Raw genomic sequence first — 19,553 nt, forward strand, 5'->3', positions numbered from 1 at the left:
GCCGCGGGCGCCTCGGCCTCCGAGCCCCAACCCTCAGCTCCGCTGGGGGCCCGACGCCACGGCGGCCCTCCGCCCCCCGGGTATGAGGCACTTCGGGAAATGGAGTCCCTTCACTTCCCTTCGCCGCCCAGGGCGACGGGCTGCGGCACGGGCACCCTGCCTAAGAACTACATGTCCCAGGATGCCCTTCGCCACGGCGTCGTGAAGTTGTTGACCAGCGTTCAGGAACAAACCAAATGGACCTGAATCCAGAGGGGAGGATTCATCACCGCAAACTGACCTTCCCTCTACATTCCAAGCACGGTACTAGCATCGTAACTCTTTAGCCTCCTAATCATCTGTTCATATACAGATCCTCATAGGAATCCAGCGCCTTCCATTTACCCCCTGTCTGAAATATCTCCCTGAGCCACCATGGTTCTCCCCACTTCCCAGGGTTTATCTCCGGCCCCGGCCAGAAGAGGGCATACCTCTACCTGCCGCCCGGCAATAGCTGGGGTGGAAGCCAAGGCCGTCAGGAGTGGGGCTCCCTGGCGGAGCCAAGGGCTTCCTTCAGCCCCTTCCCAAAACTCAAAGCTTCTCTTTGGCTCCACGTCCAGAACAGTCACCCTGAAAACATAATTTTACAGCCCCACACCGAGGCAGTAGACCTCTTCTCATTTTACATATAGAGAAGAGACGGCTGCATATGAGGTGTGGAAGGCAAGTTTTAAAAACCGGTCAGGATTCAAGGCTTGCCGATTGCAATGTACTTTCCTGGCTTTTGAGTCACATAAAATTCTGTAAGCAGGCCAAGTGGAGGTCTGTTTGGCCTACTTTTCAGTTGAGAAACGGGTTTCAAGAAGAAAGTGACTTTCTAAGTCAAGTCTGCTGTATCAAGAAAGCTGGGAGAGCAGTAGCTGCTGAAGGGTCTCAAATAGTAAATGCACCACATTCCCCGTTAAAGTGAGTCCTACACATTTCTGGTGGCTAGAATCCAGAATACAACCTTCTATTGTCAGGGAACCTGGGAAGCCAAAGTTAATAGAAGAGGTGAAAGACTTATGTGATTATGAGTAGAGTTCCAGATCTTGGAAGAGCCGGATTATGTCTGTGCTTCACAATCAAGATCCCCATTTACCGAGCACCTACTGTGTGCCAGGCATCACGTTGAGGACTTTATACAGAGTCATTGAATTTTCTGATGTAGCTTTTATTTTATTTTATTTTTTAAGTGTTTATTGTTAAGAGAGAGAGAGGGAGAAGATGAGTGGGGGAGGGGCAGAGACAGAGGAAGACACAGAATCCGAAACAGGCTCCAGGCTCTGAGCTGTCAACACAGAGCCCAACGCTGGGGCTCGAACTCAGAAACCATGAGATCATGACCTGAGCCCATATTGGACACTTAACCGACTGAGCCGCCCAGGTGCCCCTCTGATGTAGGTTTCAATTCCCAATTCACAGAAGAGGAGAGTGAAGCTGGGAGACGTGAGGTACCCAACTCAGGCTTCATTGTAGATACGTGGTAATAAAGCTGGAACTTGAACAAAGCCACTCCTTTTACTGCCACACTCCCCTCCTACTCCAGAGGCAGGAACATTCAGATGTACTATGTTTCATGGCTCTTGCCTCCGGATGGGCCTGAAGACCCCTCCACTCTTTGTGATCTTTCTTCCCCTTTCCTTCTGTTAAATCACATAACGCTTGTGTGTATACACACACACATATACCAAAACTGAATTCAATTTACTGGCCTTCCTGTTTGGGGGATAGCATAGATCCTGACGTTCTCATTGAAAAACAATCCTAGGAGCATGTCCTTCCTATACATCCTGGGCCATTTCCATGGGCTGGATGTTTGATTAAACATCCTTCTTAATAGAGCTTTGGACTTGTTCTGTGCTTATCCATGCCCCGCTGGGAGACAGGCCTTTTTTGATTTGTTATTAGTTCTCTTGTCAACATCTGTGCTGATTCATTTATTTATTCAACAAATATTTATTACTCAGGTACTATGTGATGGGCAATGAGCCAGACTATGAGCCAGGCAACAGGGATCAAATGCAAGAATGCTAGATGTGGACCACACAGGCTAGTGTAGAAAAACATTAAAAAGGTGAACAAAATGTGGTGGGTGCTATAGGAGAATAGAGGTGCAAATAAATGATAAGACAGGGGCGCCTGGGTGGCTCATTTGGTTAAGCATCTGACTTCGGCTCACGTCATGATCTCATGAGTTTGTGAGTTCGAGCCCTGCATCAGGTTCTGCACTGATCATGCGGAGCCTGCCTGGGATTCTCATTCTCTCCCTCCCTCTCTCTCTACCCCTCCCCCACTTGCTCACGTGTGCGCTCTCTCTCAAAATAAATAAAGTTAAAAAAATAATAAGAGACACCTACTTATTGATAGGGGCGTCAGGGAAGGCTTCTCTGAAGAGGTGACGTTTAAGCCAGGACTTGAAATACAAATAAGAGCAAAGGTGGGGGGGCAATTCTGAGGAAGTAAGCCAACCCAGGTTCCAAGCAGAGAAAACACCAGGTGCAAAGGCCCAGAGGCTATAAGGAGCTGAGTACGATCCAGGAGCTCAAAGGCCAGCGTAGCTAAAATCAAGGTGGGGGGTAGAGTATAAGAACAGAGGTCAAGAGTGAGTCAGTGGCCAGATCTCAAGTCCCCTCAGTCAACCAGCATTGGGTCTTTCACACTTAATTTTAGCCAAATGACCTCAAAGCGATAGCATTGGGTCTTTTGAAAGACACTGGGCACCGTTGATGGGCACCTGGGGTGAGTCCCTTGAGTCTAGCTTTCTGAGCCTTCTGAGGGGGCAGGATCCTCGCCTATTCATTCCTGTGCTCCCAGAGTCAGGCACCCAGTGATCTATGGAGTGTTTGAAAGAATAGAAGCAGCTGGCTCAGTCAGCAGAGCATATGACTCTTGATCACAGGGTTGTAGGTTCAAACCCCACATTGGGTGTGGAGATTGCTTAAACATTAAATCTTAAAAAAATTAAAAATGGAGGTGGGAAGGAGGAGGCCAGGGCATGCTGGGGAGGCTCTGGCAGAGCCTCCAATTCCCTGAACTTCAGGTAAGATGGTACGGCTAGAAATACCTTTTATTCCCCTGCCCCCATCTACTGGTCCCAGCTGTCAGGCGCCTGCTAAGAAATCCAAAGTCCATTCTTTAGCCAGGCTGATCCTGGCTGAAAACAAGGTTGTTTTTTCCTCCGCTGCTGCCCTTGGGAAAACTAGCAAGCTAGCAGGGCCATGGGGACCAAAAGAGTGACCTTTGCTCCTGCTAGCCTCATCTGCCCCACCCCAGCCAGAACAGCTCCTTCTGAGCTGGACAAGCCTGGGCAGGTAACTGAGTGTTGCTGGATAAGGGTAGGAGGAAAGGTGAAGGTACTTCCCGTTTCCTTGAACAAGAAAATCCCCTAGCAGGCCCTGCCAGGACACTGCCCGTTCTCACTTCCCAGACATACACCCTCATGGGCTAATGGGTGCCTGTTCTCCACTGGCTCTGAACACAGGCAAGAGTGTAAGGAGGTTTGGATTCCAGCCTTAAAAGTTTCCTCATCTGTAAAATGAGGCTTGGGCTCCCTAGAGTGGTCCAGATGGAGGCAAAGAGGTGAGTACCAGAAATAGTGCTGAGCACTTCACAGATATTAATCTACCTTCAGCAGTCCTGGGAGAGCTCCACACTCCTACCTTGGGTTCCACAAATGAAATGAAGCTCAGGGCTACACTACTTGTATCCAACATCAGTCACTAAGCAGTGGAGTCAAGACTGACAACCAGATCTATCTGGCTCCAGAACCATCTCACCGTCCATCACGCTCTGTCTCAGTGGAATAGTGATAGCAGAAACCACATCCAAAGCCCACTACCTTGTGCTGAGCGCTTTACCCACGTTAATTCATGCTTATGATGCTTTGTTAAGGTGAGGGGCCATTCTTAACAAGACCAGGAATCTCCTGGCACTATCAGGGTTTGCAAAAAATGGCAGAGCCTGAGTGATCCCCATGTGGCAGAAGAGACACCAAAATCTGATTTCCCACGAGGACAGGATACCTCTACCAGGCTGAGGTGCTCACCTGGCAGAGGACACTGAGAGTCCACCCCCTGCCTGTAGGCTAGGCCAGGGAACCTAGCCCTTGGAGGCCGCTTAGCACTCTCATTGTGCAGGTCTCCCTGGAGCTATCCTGGTGCCCCAGCACTCCCCAGGCCCCCACAACCCTGGATCCCTTCAGGGCCTGTCCACCGGGCTCCCATTATCCTCCTCCCACCAGCTAAAGACAGAACCTCTGGAAAGATGAAAGGACCCAGGAAGGGGTTCCCCCCACCCCTCCGGTGTGGGATAGCTCCCTCCATCCGGTGCAATTCTAACAGTGAAGCGCTGGGTAGGGAGGGTGGGGTGCTCCCTTAGAACCAGACGCATCCAAAACATTTCCTGATCCAGACTGGACCCTTCGGCCACCATCTGGACGCCACACTGAGCCTAAAGTGGACAATTGATCAGATCTAGTAAAACCTCTCAATGACTTTTAACCCTAACCCCCAGGGCCTGTATCAGCTTCCAGAAGGCACTTTTCATACTTCTACGTTTCCACAATTGTACATCCGTTCTTTGGGATTTTTGACACACGGCCCCAACCCACCCTCGCCACCAGGAGACCCTTCTCGGGTTTGCTCTCCGCTGTAACCCCGGCTGGCTCAGGGCAGGGCAGAGTAAGGGCCCAAACATCGGTTGCCCAACGGATGAAATTGGAGCCCAGGGAGCTCTCGGAACCGGGCCAAGGTCAGTCAGAGCGGGGGTTGACCGCGCCAACCTCCTCCTCGCCTCCCCGCCCGGGATCCCTTTGCGAGCACGCCCTGGTCCCACACGCCCGACCCTAGACGTCACCCGGAAGCGGCGCGTGCGGAACTGTAAACACTGCCCGCAACTCCCCCCTTCTCCCGCTCGCTCCAGTCCCGCCCCCGCCCGCCACGTGACGCGCCCCCGCCGGCCCCGGCCCAGCGCCCGCCCCCGCTGCAGCCTCATTGGGCGGCCAGCTTTGTTTACCTTATATGGCCAGGTCCTAACACTCTGAGGCCGCCCATTGGCCGAGGCGCGGCCTCACTCACTTGACGTCATTCGGGACAAAACGATGCAAATAAACCGGGGCATTCTGGGAATAGGAGTTCGGGGCCGCCCCGGAACTGGCTCCGCCGGGTCCTTGCGCCCGCTTTCCAAAGCCGAGATTTCCGGCAGAGCGCACGAGATTTTGCGTGGGAAAGTGGGAGCCCCGCGGGGAGGGAACCCGGAGGCACCAGGGTCTGTCCACCTCGTGTTTTGTCCGCGCCATCCCATCCCCAGACGTAGTGTGTGTGTGTGTGTGTGTGGCTAAGCGCCAAACCGGGGAGGGACCCGCATCAGGAGTGGGCGACGTGAACTTGTTGCTCTGGGTGTTGGGGGGGGGGGGACTGGAAGGCTTCCTGGAGGCGGTGACTTTCTGCAGAGCCCTAAAGGGCAGATTCATTCATCCAAGGAAGGAGTATTTTTTGGCGCCTATTGTGTGACAGGCTTTCGGGTCTGTGTGTCCTAGAGCTGCCGATTTGTGCCAAAATTCCTAGGGGACCCCCACCCCCAAGTGTGCGCCCACTCAACAGAGGGATGCCAGGCATACCGGGCAAAGACGCCAGCGGGCCCCGCCTGCTGGACCCCCGAGAGCGTGACGGCCCGCAGACACGGCCGCCCGCTTCCGCACACAGCAGGGACAGAGTCCAGACACACCTCTTCGCGCCCCCCGGCCGGCCAGGCGGCGCGGGACTACATCTCCCAGCATGCCCCCGCGGCCCCGAGCCAGGCGAGGCTCGGTGAGTCACAGCCGCACAGTAAATATTTGTATTAGCCGGAGCCGGCTCGCTAATGGTGGACGCGTGAGGCGGAGGAGAGCGGCGGCGGGAGGCAGCGGGCAGCGCGGCGGCGGCGCCATGTCCGTGAACATGGACGAGCTCAAGCACCAGGTCATGATCAACCAGTTCGTGCTGACGGCGGGCTGCGCGGCCGACCAGGCGAAGCAGCTGCTGCAGGCGGCCCACTGGCAGTTCGAGGTGCGCGGCCGGGCCGGGACCGGGGGCCGGGGGTCCGTCCCGCCAGCCACGCGTGTTTGGGTCGGTGTGGACACGTGCTGGTGCGCGCTCCGCCCGGGCCGGGGCCGCGCACTCGGCCCAGTGTCCTGGCGTCCGCGCGCCCCGTTGACCGGGCCGCAGCGCGCACACGCGGCGTGCGGGTCCGGCCGGGCGGTGCGGCCGCGTCTACGCGGTCCCCGGAAACGCCGCCCGCGCGGGGTGGGCGGGAGGGGCGGCCCGCCCGCACCGGGGCGCGAGATGCCCGCCCCCCCCCCGAGTCCCCCGGCGGTCGGGATGCGGGGTTCCCCCTCTTTTGTTCGGGTAACGGCCAGGGCGGGGCGTCGCCGCGGCCCGGACGGACAGTCGGCGGGCGGCCGGAAGGAGGACGCCCCGGGCTGGGGCCGAGTTGGGCGCGCGCCGCCCCCACCTCGGGAGCCGCCTGGTGGGACGGGGAGCTCTGGGGCCCGTGGGCACAGCCGCCCCGCACGAGTGGGTTTGAGGGTCTGCGTGCCCAGTGGGCAGCTCGGCGGCGCGTGTGTCCACGTACATGTGCATTTGTATTTACGCACGCGCCACGCTACGTGTGGGCATGTCGGCGTGTGTGTAAACACGCAGTCCACCCGGCGCGCGGGTGCGGGCTGTGTGCTCCGTGTACACACACGTCGCCGTTTTGCAGTTGGTGCCCACGCGTGTACACACACGAGTGTACGGGTGCTGTGCTGGGAGCCCCACACTACAGCTACGAGTGTGCATCTGTGCACCCCGCCCTAGAGGCGTGTTCGGGTGGCCTCCTCTGTGCTGGCAGATGAATTTACCTGCACAGTGCACGGCGTGGTTTACACGGTCCGGTGGCTTTTCGGTCAGCTGGGTAGGAGGTGGGGCTGCCCCAGTCAGGACCCCACCCACCAGGCCTCCCTGACCCACAGAACACTAGTGCCCACAGCTTGTGCTGCCAAGAGGCCACCTGGCTTTGCCTAGCTCAACTGCCCCAGAAATAACCCAGGGTGGTATCTAGGGAAGAGGCCAGAGTCCTTGAGCTCCACCCCTCACAGGTGTAAGGTCACAGCTCAGACGGTGTCTGTGCCCTGCCTGCCGGGAGCCTGGTTTCCTGATGGGGAGCCACGCGAGGAAAGGTGTTCGGGCCTGCAGGGGATACACTGAGGACTCTAGGACTCAGCTTCTTAAGAATGGGATAGGGGATCAGAATTCTAGCCCAAAGGTTTGGACAGCCTGGGGAAGCAGTGGCCTATCCAGCCAGGGGAATCTTTGCTCACACCTTTCTACCAGCGCTCTCAGCAGGGACCGCCGACCCTGTGTGGTCTTCACACAATGTGGGAGGTTGCTCTTTCTGGGCAATTCCCTTTCCTCCTCTGGCCTCAGTTTCCTCCCTACCTCCAGCGTGGGAGTTGATCTCTAAGGAGCCAGTGGCCACTCCCTTGTGCCCACCGCCCCCAGGGCCTGCAGCCCCACCCTGCAGGAAGCTCCCTAAACAGCCTGTTTGTCTCAAGGGCTAGATGTGGCAAAACTTGCAAAACCACATTCACGGCAGTTTGCTTGAGTCCCACATCTGCACACATGGCTCCCTCCCTGCTTGGGGCTGGGCGGGCAGGTGTCTGGTGGAAGGGCCTGGCCTGTCTGGACTCTCAGCCCAGCGCAGGGAGCCTGGCACCAGCTGGGCTGTCACTCAGCACGGGTTGGTGTCGCTCCACCACACGAATTAAAAGTGTTGCTTTGAGGATTGAAATGCCTGGGGGAGACCTTGTCCCCAAGAGGGGCCGGAGCTGCCTGCAGATTTGGTGGCCTCCTGAGGTAGGAGCCATATGCTTCGGGCTCGTGGAGTTTCCGTTTCACATCTGTCAAGTGGGGGGATATGGATACTAGGGAGGTTTACTTAAAGTGAAATGGGTTGTGAACCCCCAAACCTTAGGTCCTTGCGTGAGAGCGAGTGAGGGGCTCCCTGGGGCTACTCTTTCTGTACCCTCCCCCGCAGGCTCACAGTGTTTTTGGGTCACATCTCTGTGATTCAGGTGTTAATGAGGACAGGAGGCTGCTGGGGGAGGGGACCTGTGTGTTTAAGTGGTGGTGCTTTAAGGCAGCAGCGGTGCTGGAATCCTCACTCAAATGGCCTTTGGATTTGCTGTTGGGAAGGAATAGTTGGGGTGTGTCCCCTGGGGCTCCTGGGTGGGAAGGAGTCCTGAGGAGGCGCTTAGAGACCAGCACCCACCCCAGCCTGTTCCCACACCCTGTCTGGGGACACTGGGGTAGGGCATCTACAGCAGGAAATTCCCAGAAAAATTCATTTGAATGTAAAAAAATAACAAAACCCCAGGGCAAGCCCTGGGAGCCAGCTTGGGTTTCTGGCTGTGTTGGAGGCGGGGGAAGGGATTGGGTCCGGGCTGGGCTGGGGAGGGTGGTGAGCCTCGGGGGGGGGGGGGGGGGGGGGGGGGCTGGTGATGGAGGGCAGCTGGGGCTGGGCCTGGGCCGGGCCCGGCAGACCCTTCACACACTCCCTCTCCCAGCACTTTCGCAAGAGCAGCTGGTTCCCTTATTCTCCTCAGTGCCCCTCCTGCAGGGCCCCAGCCAGGACAGACCAAATGCAGCACCTCCCTCAGGGCTCCTGGAGCCCCCTCTCCCCGGGCCTTTGTCTGACACTCTGCCCCCTCTCCCGCTCCCTTTCGCACCACCCCAGGTGCCCGACCGCATGTCTGCCATCCCCCTGCTCTGACACCTTAAGAACATTCTGAGGGAGGCTTGGGTGAGGGGGCCAGCGAGTGCAAAACCCAGGCCATCCTACTTAATTCTGGCTCTCTCAGCTGGCACTTGGGTCTTAAGAGGTTAGTGCGGCAAGGGACGGGAATGTGGAAGCCACCTGGTCCGGTCTCCTTGTGGTGCAGTTGGAAAAACTGAGGCCCAGGTCATGGCAGGCTCCTGTGGCCAGCCAAGGAGAGAGACAGGTGGGTCACAGACTTAACATCTGGGAACTTTTGCTGTCCCCTGGCTCCTAGATGAGGAGATTGAGATTCAGATTAGGGAGCCGCCACCCATGGAGTTGGTGACTGTCTGGCTCCAATCTCCCAAATCAACAGCTGATCTCTGCTAAAGGCCTTTCCCTGTGACACCAGGAAGGGGTGCTGCCTGCTCCCCTCCTGAGGTCACAGTGCAAGCTGGAGGGAGGCAGGCAGTGTGAGGGTCTTCACCGCCTGCCAGACCTGCCTGGGAGCCTGTGGCGCCTCCTTAGGAGGTGGCAGGCGTTGAGTTGTGACAGACACACTGCTTACACTCACTTCTCTCCCTTGGTAGCCAGGCTCAGGGCCACTCCAAGCCCCAGAGATCCTGGGAACGAGGGCGGCGCAGGTCCACGGAGGGGGTGGGGGTGGGGGGCCAGAGGGTAATTAAGCTTGGGCCCTTTCTTCCCACAGACGGCCCTCAGCGCCTTTTTCCAGGAGACCAACATCCCCTATAGCCACCACCACCACCAGATGGTAAGTGTCCCTGCAGTCCCCGGGGTGCTAGGGGGCGCTCCTGGTATAGGGCAGGGGAAGGAAGCCGCCGTGGCTCTCTGCAGTGGAGAGGCCGCTGGCTCGCACTAGAGGGTCCTCCGGGGACATGGCCCGTGGGTCTGGAGCCCCCAGCTAGGGGACTGTCCTACAGAGCCAGATGCATCCAGGGAAGAGGCACAGAAGCTCCCAACGGTGGCTGGGTGTGTGTCTGCTCCTAGGAGGCAGTGGGAGGCCGGGGGCTCCCGGAAAGGGGTGCTCACCCCCCACTCTGTTCTTCCCCCCACAGATGTGCACTCCTGCCAACACCCCTGCCACGCCCCCCAACTTCCCCGATGCCCTCACCATGTTCTCCCGTCTCAAGGCTTCCGAGAGTTTCCACGGTGGCGGCAGTGGCAGCCCAATGGCCGCCACGGCCACGTCCCCCCCGCCGCACTTCCCCCACGCCGCCACCGGCAGCTTCGCGGCACCCAGCTGGCCGACCACGGCCTCGCCCCCAGGGGGGCCACAGCACCACCAGCCACAGCAGCCGCCCCTGTGGACTCCGGCACCCCCTTCCCCAGCGTCAGACTGGCCGCCCTTGGCCCCCCAACAGGCCGCCTCAGAACCGAGGGCCCACCCCGCCATGGAGGCGGAGAGATAAGGGAGGCCCCTCCCCCCTCCCGGAGGCCAGGACCCTGTGGGGCGGGGGAGAGGATGTCTCCGCGGGCCCCCTTCACCCTCCTCTGTCTGCACCCCCGTTCCCCGGAGCCCTGGAGGGGAGAGACCGGACCCTGGTGCCAGCACACAGGCCGCCCGCGCACGAACACGGAGGCGCAGGCCCGCGGCACCCAGCTTGCATGGATGTGGTTCAGAGTCGTCTTGGTGCTGGTGGACGGAACTTCAGAGAACAAGCAGCCTTCCCCAGAGGACTCGCTCGCCCTGCCCCACCCCAGGGGGCTGCGGAGAATCGCCACAGCAGCGGAGACTTGGCTGGCTCCTGCCTTGGAGCTCCTTGGGGGCCAGCAGGCCTAGATCCCCACCCTCGGGAATGCAGAGCCTTCTCCGCATGTGTGTGTGTAGCTGTGTATGTATTTATATGTATGTCGCTCCTCAAGACGCAACCTAGTTTACGGGGCAGCTGGACTTTGCATGTTAGAGTGAGCCCCCAAACCCCTTGCCCGCCACCCCTCTCCCCAGGGCCCCGCCCCTCTCTCCCACCCCCTTGTCAGCCAGCCTTGCTGTTCCCTGCAGAGAAAAGAATTGTGGGAAACTCCAGGACTCTTCCCACCCATTCCCCAGCGCTTGCCTGCTGGGGCTGCCTGCATGCCTCCCCCAGAGCCCGGGGGTACCTCACACCCTTTCCCTTCCCCCTTTTAACAAAAGAGAAGAAAAGAGTTCAAACTACCACCAGGCTTTGTGGTCTTGCCTCGTATCCTAAGCTTTGCTGCCGGCTGGCTCCATGTGGAGAGGCAGGGCACTGGCAGAGCCCAGACCCCACCCCCACCCCCACCCCCCCAAGTCCTGCCTGGCTCCACACTGCTGCTGTCTCTTGCTGTCTTTTCAACCATAACGTGGCTCTGGAATCTTCCTGCCCATCCAAGGTTCTTCCCAGGAAGTTCATTTCTGGCCAGTGTTCCCAGAATCCCAGCCCTCCTGCCCATCCTTCCCCTGTCCGGCTGGACTGATCCTGACCTCCAGGGCTAACAACTCCTTCCAGTCTTCTTGGGTTTCACATAAGGACCTTTTTTTGTGTGTCTTTAGGGCCCCAATGGCTGGCTGCAGGCTGCAGGCTGGACTCTCCAAGCCCAACCTCCAGCAAACATGCCTGGTAGGGCAGGGCCCTCCCCTGGGGAGCCGCAGACCACAGCGCCCGTGGTCAGATAGCAGGCTTCTGCGCAGAGCCAGTGGGGGCTCGTGACAGGAACAGGACAAGCCCAGGGCAGAGTCCAACCTGCAACTCAGACCTTTTGTCACTAAGGAGACCGGCAAACCAGGGAGAGCAGATGGGATCCCGGGCTGCTCCTGAGCTGGGCTGGGACAGACACCTGCTCTCACCCCAAGGGAGAAGCCAGGGATGCCCCACTCTGTCCCCTCCCCCTCCCCCCACAGCTGCCCACGCTGGGGGATACGGTTCCCGGGGCAGCCTCAGGCTTGCACCCCTTGTGAGGGACTGGGCTTTGGGGAAGGAGGGAGGCCACGGTCTCTGCCCAATCCTCAGTAGAGGCAGATCTCACTCCCTAACCTAGGATGGCCCACCTGGCGCCCAGCCCTTCAGGTGCCCCCTTCTGCGGATGATGACTGGGTTGGAGAGTGTCTTCTGTTGCAGAAGGTCTCCTGTTTGATGTCTCTGCACTCCTCACCGCAGTCCTGCCCTTGCGCCCAGGGATGAGGATGCTCCTGTGCCGGTGTTGCCACTGCTGCTCCCTGGCCTCCCCAGCTTTGTCTCCACCCTGCTGGACCCTGGACAGGCTCCTGGTTGACTGTACCCTCTGGGCGTCACTGAAGACTGACCACTGGGCCCCCGCCCAAGCTGTTGCTTAGGTCTTGGAGTTGTGTCCTCATCTTGAAACCCACCCTTCTAAGGGCCTTCCTCTTGAAGTCCAGAGGCGGGGGCACAGCTGTTTCTGGGGTGCGTGTGGGGAGGGTAGGGAGGGGTGGGATGGATAAGAGTGAGGACATCTTGGGCCCTCCTGAATCTTCGCTACCGCTGCTGCTGCTTCGCTCTTTTTGATGAGGGAAAATTCTCAGATAACTACCACACCCCCCTCAAGTGGTGGGAGAAATGCAGAGACAAGTACGTGTTTATGGGTTACCTGCTGCGGAGGGGTGAGTGCACCTGGGCTGCCCCAGGGAATGATGACTGTGTCAGAGGCACCAGAGAGCCAGGGCTCCATCTAGAATTTGCACTCCTGGAGACATGGGAGGCTCTACCCTGGGCGGCTACACAGTCTGGTCCCCAGACCAGCAGCACCACCTGGGAGCTTGTTAGAGGTGCAGGACCTCGAGCTCCACGTTGAGAAATGTTCCTCCACGACATCTCTACTCAGTGCTGATCTGTTGGAGGTGAGGTGCGTTTTTCTGTTCCTGGGGGACTACCATGGGCTGTGTCTGGAGGTCGCAGGTGGTCACCTCGGGCCAGAAAGGACTGGAAGTTCCTGTAGGCCCTGGCTTTCCAACCTGGGCACTGTGGACATTTGGGGCTGGCTCACCGTCTGCTGGGGGTGTCTTGTGCCCTGTGGGATATTGACCAGCATTTCGGCCCCTACCCGCTAGACGCCAGCAGCATCTCCCAGTTGTGACAACCAAAAACGTCTGTAGACATGGCAGAATGTCTCCTAGACCTGTGGTTCCCATGGTTGGCTGCACAGTAGAGCCTCCTGGGAGCTCCGTAAAAAGACAAACCATAGACTCCCAGACCCCACGGCATCAGAGTCTCGGGGGGGAAGGCTCGACGGTATAATTTTAAACGTTCCCCAGGCTATTGGTTGATCGGCTTGGGAATAAAAATTACTTAATCTTACATGTTGAAAGGGTGAACTTAACAGAGCGTCACAGCTGTTACTAAAACAGCTCCCAGGTGATTGGGATGCGGAGCCTCAGCGCGCCCCCCCCTCACAGCAACTGGGAGCCACCAGCCTTGTGACCCCCAAGTTTGTGGGGCGTGAAGGTCTCCTGGGTGCTTGAGACAACTGTTCTGGAGGAGAGCCCAGGAATTTGATTCTCCCTAAGTGCCTCAGCCAAGGTGGGTACCTGGGCAGGAGGGGGCAGAGAGCAGGGTTGGAGCTAGGGCCGGGGGCTCTAGTACTTTCCAGCAATGTAGAGGCCCCGCCAGGTGTGCCAGGATCCCCTGGTCTGAACATCCCCCTGGGCAAGGGAAACGCTGTAAAAGTGGGCCAAACTCAAAGGGGAGCCAGAGGTGGGAACAGAGAACCTGGAACCTTCTTCAACTTTCCCAAGCCTGGAAGCTCAGAAGCAAAGTCGAACGAGTCCGTAACCGTCTATTAACATGTTCAAAGTGTAAGTTGGCTGAAAAGCAAAGGTACTGGGTGCATGAGTGGAAGGGAACAGACACAGCCATCCTTGCCTGTCCACCTTGGCACCTCCTTGGACCTGGCCTTGTCACCTAAAAGCCCAGCATCTTCTGGGCATGGTCACCCCCTACCTGCCTGCCAGACTTGAGCTCAAATGACTGTTTCCAAAGTTCTGCTCTAAAAAACCCTGTCTGCATCCTTGAAGTTGCTTGAAAGGACAATTTGAGCTCCGAGTATCTCATTCCTGAAGAGTGGACGTGGCAGCACGTGGGATGGTCTAGCCTCCCCAGGTGATGAGCAGTGGGTGCATCTTTCCAGAATGCCGTTAAAGCACCTGGGCATGCTAATTTGGGGCTTTGCAAACCCATAGTCCCCTGACATGTGCAGCTTGGCTCAAACGATGCTCCATCTCTCTCAGGATGGCCTGCCGACATTTAACAATCACTGGAGTCTGCACAAAAAGTCTCACTTCTGGCCGATCTTGGAAATAAACAGCTGGCCCGGGTTCCCGCGAGGTCACAACGGGCTGAAGCTGACCATCAGAGGGGGGACCCAGCCAGCCTGCCTGTCATCAGTCAGCCCCCTCCACTGGCCACAGACGTGTGTCCAGTTCCTGTCTCCAAATCGGGATCTGGAGGGGATCTTGTTTTTCACCAGGAAGAGCTTCAGAAGTAAAAGCCCTGCTCCATGGGGACGGAGGGGGGCACCTGGTAGATGGACACGCTAAAACGCTTTCTGCGGGCAGGCAGGGCTCCTCCTTGAGACAGCCGAAAAAAGGGGCTTGTTCTTCGGATTCTCTCGGATGAAAGGGATGCTCCCGGGGTCTTCCCGGGGTTCTCTAAGAACATGTTGTGGCCGGCCGCAGGAAAGCATGCTGTCCCCAAGGCTGGCCCCCGAGCCCGGCAGTGGGCAGGGCTGCCACGGCCCTGGAGGTCTCTGAGGGGCTTTTACGTCAGGACTCCTCTGAGGACAGATGAGTGCTTTGAGGCTGGTTACTTCCCGGGGCCAGTGCTGGGGAGGCCGCCTGTGCCGGACAAAAGGAGATCTCTTGATGCGAGGTTCTTTGCAATTCCTGCCTTTGGGAAGGTCTCTGGTTGCTTAGCCACAGCTTATGTTTGGGCGATATGTGTTTCATAGGAGCCTTAGGAGAACTCCGCTCCTTTAGGGGAGGGGGGCGCTGGGTCCTCTCAGACCCACTCCCAGGCTGGCCAAGGGCGTGTCGGGGGCACAGCACGAGGTGCTGGGAACCCGATGGCAGCGATCTGCTCTGCTCTCGGGGGCCGTTTCTCCTCTTCTGGGGGATAAGAGCTGCACGTGTTGGTGGGGTCGTTTTCCGTGGATCCTGGGGAAGCCACGAGCAAGATGAGGGGGACTGCGAAAAGAAGCCTTTCTCTGGCGGTTGTGTGTTGGTTTGGTGGTTCTCTGCCTACAGCCCCCAGAACCGCAGCGAGTCGGGGGTCAAGCCAGGGACACCAGTGTGCGCTGATTTTAGTGGAGGAGGTCCCTGCACAGAAGGCCCGCCCTTCCAGCACCTCAGCTCTCCGCTGTTGGCGACTTGCCTTGGGAACCGGCTCCCGTTGGTTGTTTATACCTTAGAGTTACGGAGTTGGTCGTCTTTGGAAGGTAGAAACGTTCAGTGACCCTTTCACCTGCAGCGGTGGGCTGTGGGCCGTGTTGGGGGTGTAGGGTGGTCATCAGTCAGCATCTCCTTTCCAGCAGCCCCTCGAAGCAGGACCCTCCGCTTGGCAAGAGGCCTCTCTCTCCCCCTCCTGCCCAGCTCATTTTGCAGCCCCACACCAGGCCAGCCCGCATGACTGGCACGGTCGGTTCCCTTCCTCCTGGTCCTGGGTCCTGAGGGTGACTGGCCTGGCACAGCCCGGCACAGCCACTGGATCCCAGGCCAGGAACCATGTCCCCCTGGCAGAGGAGGAGGCTAAACCCAGGACCTCCTGAGATTCCCACTCTGCTGACCCCATCTTGGTTCTGTCTGCTCCCCAGGCACCTTTCCCTGCTGGCCTGGGGTGGCTACCTCCTGAGCACCTCCCTCCCAGTTCCCTGCAGGCCCCACCCTCTGGGGTTGGAAGAGGGGAGGGGCGAGGATTCTGCCTGCAGCTCCCATCTGGGACCAGACCAAAAGCTGGCTTGTTCCCCCACAACCCCTATGGGGGACAGGACTGTCATCCTCTGGCATCGCTCCCGGCTGGCTGCTGTTGGGCATCCCCACCTTCCAAAACACCGAGGAGCCTGTCGGGGGGCAAATGGTTACACCGTGACCTCCCTGGGCCTCACTCCTCAATGCCTGAGCTACAGGAACCAACTCAGGCACGATTCCCTCTGTAAATCTGAGAAATGGCTGGGAAGACAGCTTTGCGGGGGCCAGCGGGGATGGAGAGGAGGGTCTGAGAATCCTGCCTGTGTGGGTGCCTGAGGGTCAGGGCTGCAGGGGACAAGCCTGGCATGGGACGCTTTGCCTGAGTCCGGGCTGCACCTCTCTTTCCTGACGTGGGAGGTGATGGAAGTTGGGGACCTCATACCCGTGAGCAACACCCAAAGAGGACAGCTCCTGGCCGGGCACTGGAGAGCTGAGGCCTCCCTGAGCAAACCTGGGCCAATCACATCACTACCCCTGCCCCAGACCTCCGATCTTCCCAGAACACAGGGCTAGGGCAGGCTCAGGACACTTTGCCGTGGTGGGAAATGTGGCAGAGGCAAGAAGCTTTGCTGTTGATTGTCTGCTGGGACTCAGCCAGGGTGGTTCTGGCCAGCGGCTCTGGGAGGTTGACCTTGGGGTGGGGGCCTGAGTAGGGACCAGCAGGTCCACCCACCCACGTGGGGCAGACAAGGCCGCTCTCTGCAGGGGGTGCCAGGCCAGTCACCCTCATCCACGGTCAAAAAAGTGAAAGATTTTATTATGGGGAGAACGTGCCAAAAATACTCATCTGTGATACGGGGATGGGTGCAGGGTCCAGGACTGCACCAGCCGGTGCCCCCCAAGGTGTCTGGGACAGGTAAGTCACCTGGGTCAGGAAAAGCTTGGCCTCATTTAGACACAGTCCTTGGAGAAAGAAAAGAGAAGTCAGGGGCTGGGAGTGGTCACAGGTGAGGAGCTGGGGACACGGCCGGGAGACCATCAGGAAGGGGGCAGGCAGGCAGCATTCCCAGACTCTGATGGCCTCCAGGTCCAGGGCTCCCACTCCATGCCAGCACCCTGGCTCCCCAGAGCAGACCCTTGGGCAGCTCCCTCCCCCCACTCCCTTGCCCACTCAGCCACCCTCCCCAGGGCCTCCAGTGCATGGTGGGGTGGGGTGGGGGAGTCATGCCCCAAAACCATACAGGGAGAGATTGTGTAATGTGGAAGACGTGTCAGAAGTATGAAAAGCATAGTGGGCACAACTAGCCAGAGCCATGGAGTAGACAGGGAGAGGAAGAGAAGGGGAGAGGCAAGGAGGGCAAGCAAGCCGGGCGTGTACAATGCTGGAAGGCAGGTATGTGCCCTCTGCGGTCCCGGGCTGCCCGCTAAATTGCCAGATCAGGTCATCATGACCTCCCAGTCTGCTCCTCGCTCCACCAAGAGTATGGGCAGTCACCCCCAGGAAGAAACAGAAGGACGTCAAACAGGCGAGCGGGATTCTGGCCCTGGGGAAAGGGCAGTCCAGGGCGTTCCAGGGACCTCTGCTCCCAATTCCTCGAGGACTGGCCAAAACGTAAACATCAACAATCAGGTTTTAAAAATATCCAATCCATGACTATAATGACTGGTGGGAAGGATCAGCATGAAATACAAAAGGAGGCACACAGTCATATTTGGCTCCCATGAGAAAAGCAGTCTTGTCAGAAATAACGGCCCCCAAAGAAAACGTACGTCGGCAGTAGCTGTACTAGGAACTGATTCTGATAGAATCATTTCAGCAAAATAAAAAAGGAAAGTGATTGTTTTTAAAAGCATGTTAGCTGTTGTATTGAAGACTGGTCAAGGAATTATGTTGGCTCAGTGGAAAATTCAATCTAGAGAGCTGTGTTCTCCACGAAGTGCAGGATAAGAAAGAAGGATTGTGTTGTGTGCGTATGTATAGAGTTAAGGGGCGTCCGAGTCTTGATTTCAGCTCAGGTCATGATCTCGCGGTCATGAGATCAAGCCCTGCGTCAGGCTCTGAGCTGACCGTGGAGCCTGCTTGGGATACTCTCTCTCTGCCCCGCTTCCTCGCTCACTCTCTGTCTCTCTCTCAAATAAATAAACTTAAAAAAAAAAAAAACACAAACAAAAACAGCCACTGAGTCAAAATCAGTCCCTTATGGAGGCCTTTCACCCATGTCCAGGTCCCCTGCACCCTCCTCAGGCTGAGCTCAGGGCCCAGTCTCTGCCAGCAGGGGGAGAGGAGGGATGAAGGGAGGGGTGAGGGACGCAGGGCTCACGGGCTGGCAGGCTGCGTGCCGGCTCGGGACTCGAGGCGCAGAGGCCGTGTGTGCCGGGCAGGCCGCGGGACCTGCTGGGGGTCCCCCTGGGATGGCGTCAGTGGCGGCAGCAGGGGCAGGGGCGGCAGCGATGGAGGCCGAGCTGGCATCGGAGGCTGGGAGCCCGAGGTGGCTGAGCACACACCCTTGCGGGGGTGCAGGCCTGAGAGAGGCAGGAGAGACGATGCTGTGTCCCAGCAACAATCACGGGCAGGCGGTGGGGGAGTGGGGGGGGTGGGGGGGAGGGGGTCGGCTGGCCTGATGGGTCATACCCATTAAGTAGACAAGACCGGAAGTGCTTTCCCATGGCTCACCCCATCCCAGACACACCCTAAAGTTCCCCCGGGGGTGACTCCAGATAAATGACGCCACAGTCGGATGCTCGAGTGCACATGAACGTGGAATCCAGGGTCAGGGTTGCGGTGCCTCAGCTCCGCACTGTGAGCTGGGAGAGTAGTGCACACCCACCCAACTGGGCCGAGGACGGCGTGGATGAGAAGGGAGAGAGCGCTGCACAGGCTGTAAAGCATCCGCAGGTGCCTGGTACGTGGTGATGGCAATCAGAGGAATCCCCCCAGCCCAGCTCGTGGGGCCCCAGGCAGAGAGGCCCAGGATGGTGAATGGGCCCCTCATCCCATCCCTGCAGCTAGGGGATAGACACCTGGTCTCGGCCGCCTGGATGGTGCTTGGCCAGGAAGCCCCGCTGAAGGGTAAACCAGGAGCCCAGATGGCTTGAAGCCATGGCCAGGGAGCTGGGTGCTTGGCAGGGGGATGGGACACCTGAGGGGACTTCTTGGACCCTGGCATACACAGAGCAGGTGAGAGACGGATGAGGTGGGTCAGGAGCGCCCCAGGCTGGGACGGGTGAGCCCCAGAGACCCTGCCAGGACCCCAGCTGGGCCAGGGTGTTCGGAGGGCAGGTACTCACGGGGGTAGATGGCACCAAACAAGGCACTCGGGCGTTCACGATCATACAGGCTTCGAGTTGGGGGATGCGGAACCTTCACAGCTTAGAGGAAAAGAAAGGAGAAGACAGAGGAATGGGTGAGGACTCTTGCAGAGTTCCGCCTGACCCCAGACTCCCCACTTGTCCTGCAAAGGCCCTTTCACCGTTTCCCAGACCTGTCCGCCTTCTGCACACACCTGCCCCTCAGCCTCTCTTTCGTGGAAGATCCCTCCTCCCACCCAGAGTTTCTCAAGGCGTAGATGTTCTCCCTGGGGCCAGACCACGGCCATCATGCCCCCACCCCCACCCTCTCATCCCTCACCTTGTGTGTGTGAATTTTTTTTTTTTTTTGAGATGTAATTCACACAACACACAGTAAGTAACCTCTGTGCCCAATGTGGAGCTCAAAATCACAGCCCCGAGATCAAGAGTCACATGCTCCACTGACTGAGCCAGCCAGGCGCCGCACAAAATTAACCATTTAAGCCAACAATTCAGTGACTTTAGCGCTCATTCACAATGGTGTGCGACAACCACCTCTAGCTAGTTCCAGAACATTTCA

General features: G+C 58.3%; 2 protein-coding genes across 4 annotated transcripts in view; one reads left to right on the forward strand and one right to left on the reverse strand.

The window, feature by feature from the left end:
• Positions 1 to 5,795: 5,795 nt before the first annotated feature.
• UBALD1 (UBA like domain containing 1) lies at positions 5,796 to 10,967 on the forward strand. Of its 2 annotated transcripts, none has more exons than XM_042972304.1 (3): positions 5,796 to 6,065; positions 9,503 to 9,565; positions 9,870 to 10,967. In XM_042972304.1, exons 1-3 carry the CDS (start codon positions 5,796 to 5,798, stop codon positions 10,221 to 10,223), a joined length of 687 nt encoding a protein of 228 aa, XP_042828238.1. In that variant the 3' UTR covers positions 10,224 to 10,967. The 2 variants fall into 2 exon arrangements, with proteins under 2 accessions (XP_042828238.1, XP_042828239.1); XM_042972305.1 differs by lacking the exon at positions 5,796 to 6,065 and adding an exon at positions 6,444 to 7,892.
• A 5,514-nt stretch (positions 10,968 to 16,481) lies between these two features.
• Positions 16,482 to 19,553, reverse strand: part of CE3H16orf96 (chromosome E3 C16orf96 homolog) — a 36,937-nt gene continuing 33,865 nt past the window's right edge. For both annotated transcript variants that reach the window (XM_042972297.1, XM_042972296.1), the window contains 3 exons: positions 18,974 to 19,054; positions 18,007 to 18,208; positions 16,482 to 16,648 (listed from right to left, as the gene is read on the reverse strand). In XM_042972297.1, coding sequence (XP_042828231.1) covers positions 16,633 to 16,648; positions 18,007 to 18,208; positions 18,974 to 19,054 — 299 coding nt within the window. In that variant the 3' untranslated portion in view covers positions 16,482 to 16,632. The remainder of the gene's footprint in view (positions 16,649 to 18,006; positions 18,209 to 18,973; positions 19,055 to 19,553) is intronic.

This window comes from Panthera tigris, chromosome E3, assembly GCF_018350195.1.
Source record: "Panthera tigris isolate Pti1 chromosome E3, P.tigris_Pti1_mat1.1, whole genome shotgun sequence".
Lineage (NCBI taxonomy): Eukaryota > Metazoa > Chordata > Mammalia > Carnivora > Felidae > Panthera > Panthera tigris.

What these genes read in the sequence shown, in the direction of transcription:
- UBALD1 (XM_042972304.1), top strand. Translation starts at nt 5,796, where the DNA reads ATGCCCCCGCGGCCCCGAGCCAGGCGAGGCTCGGTGAGTCACAGCCGC. An exon ending in CGGCCCACTGGCAGTTCGAG is followed by an intron (nt 6,066 to 9,502) that starts GTGCGCGGCCGG and finishes TTCTTCCCACAG; the next exon opens with ACGGCCCTCAGCGCCTTTTT. An exon ending in GCCACCACCACCACCAGATG is followed by an intron (nt 9,566 to 9,869) that starts GTAAGTGTCCCT and finishes TTCCCCCCACAG; the next exon opens with ATGTGCACTCCTGCCAACAC.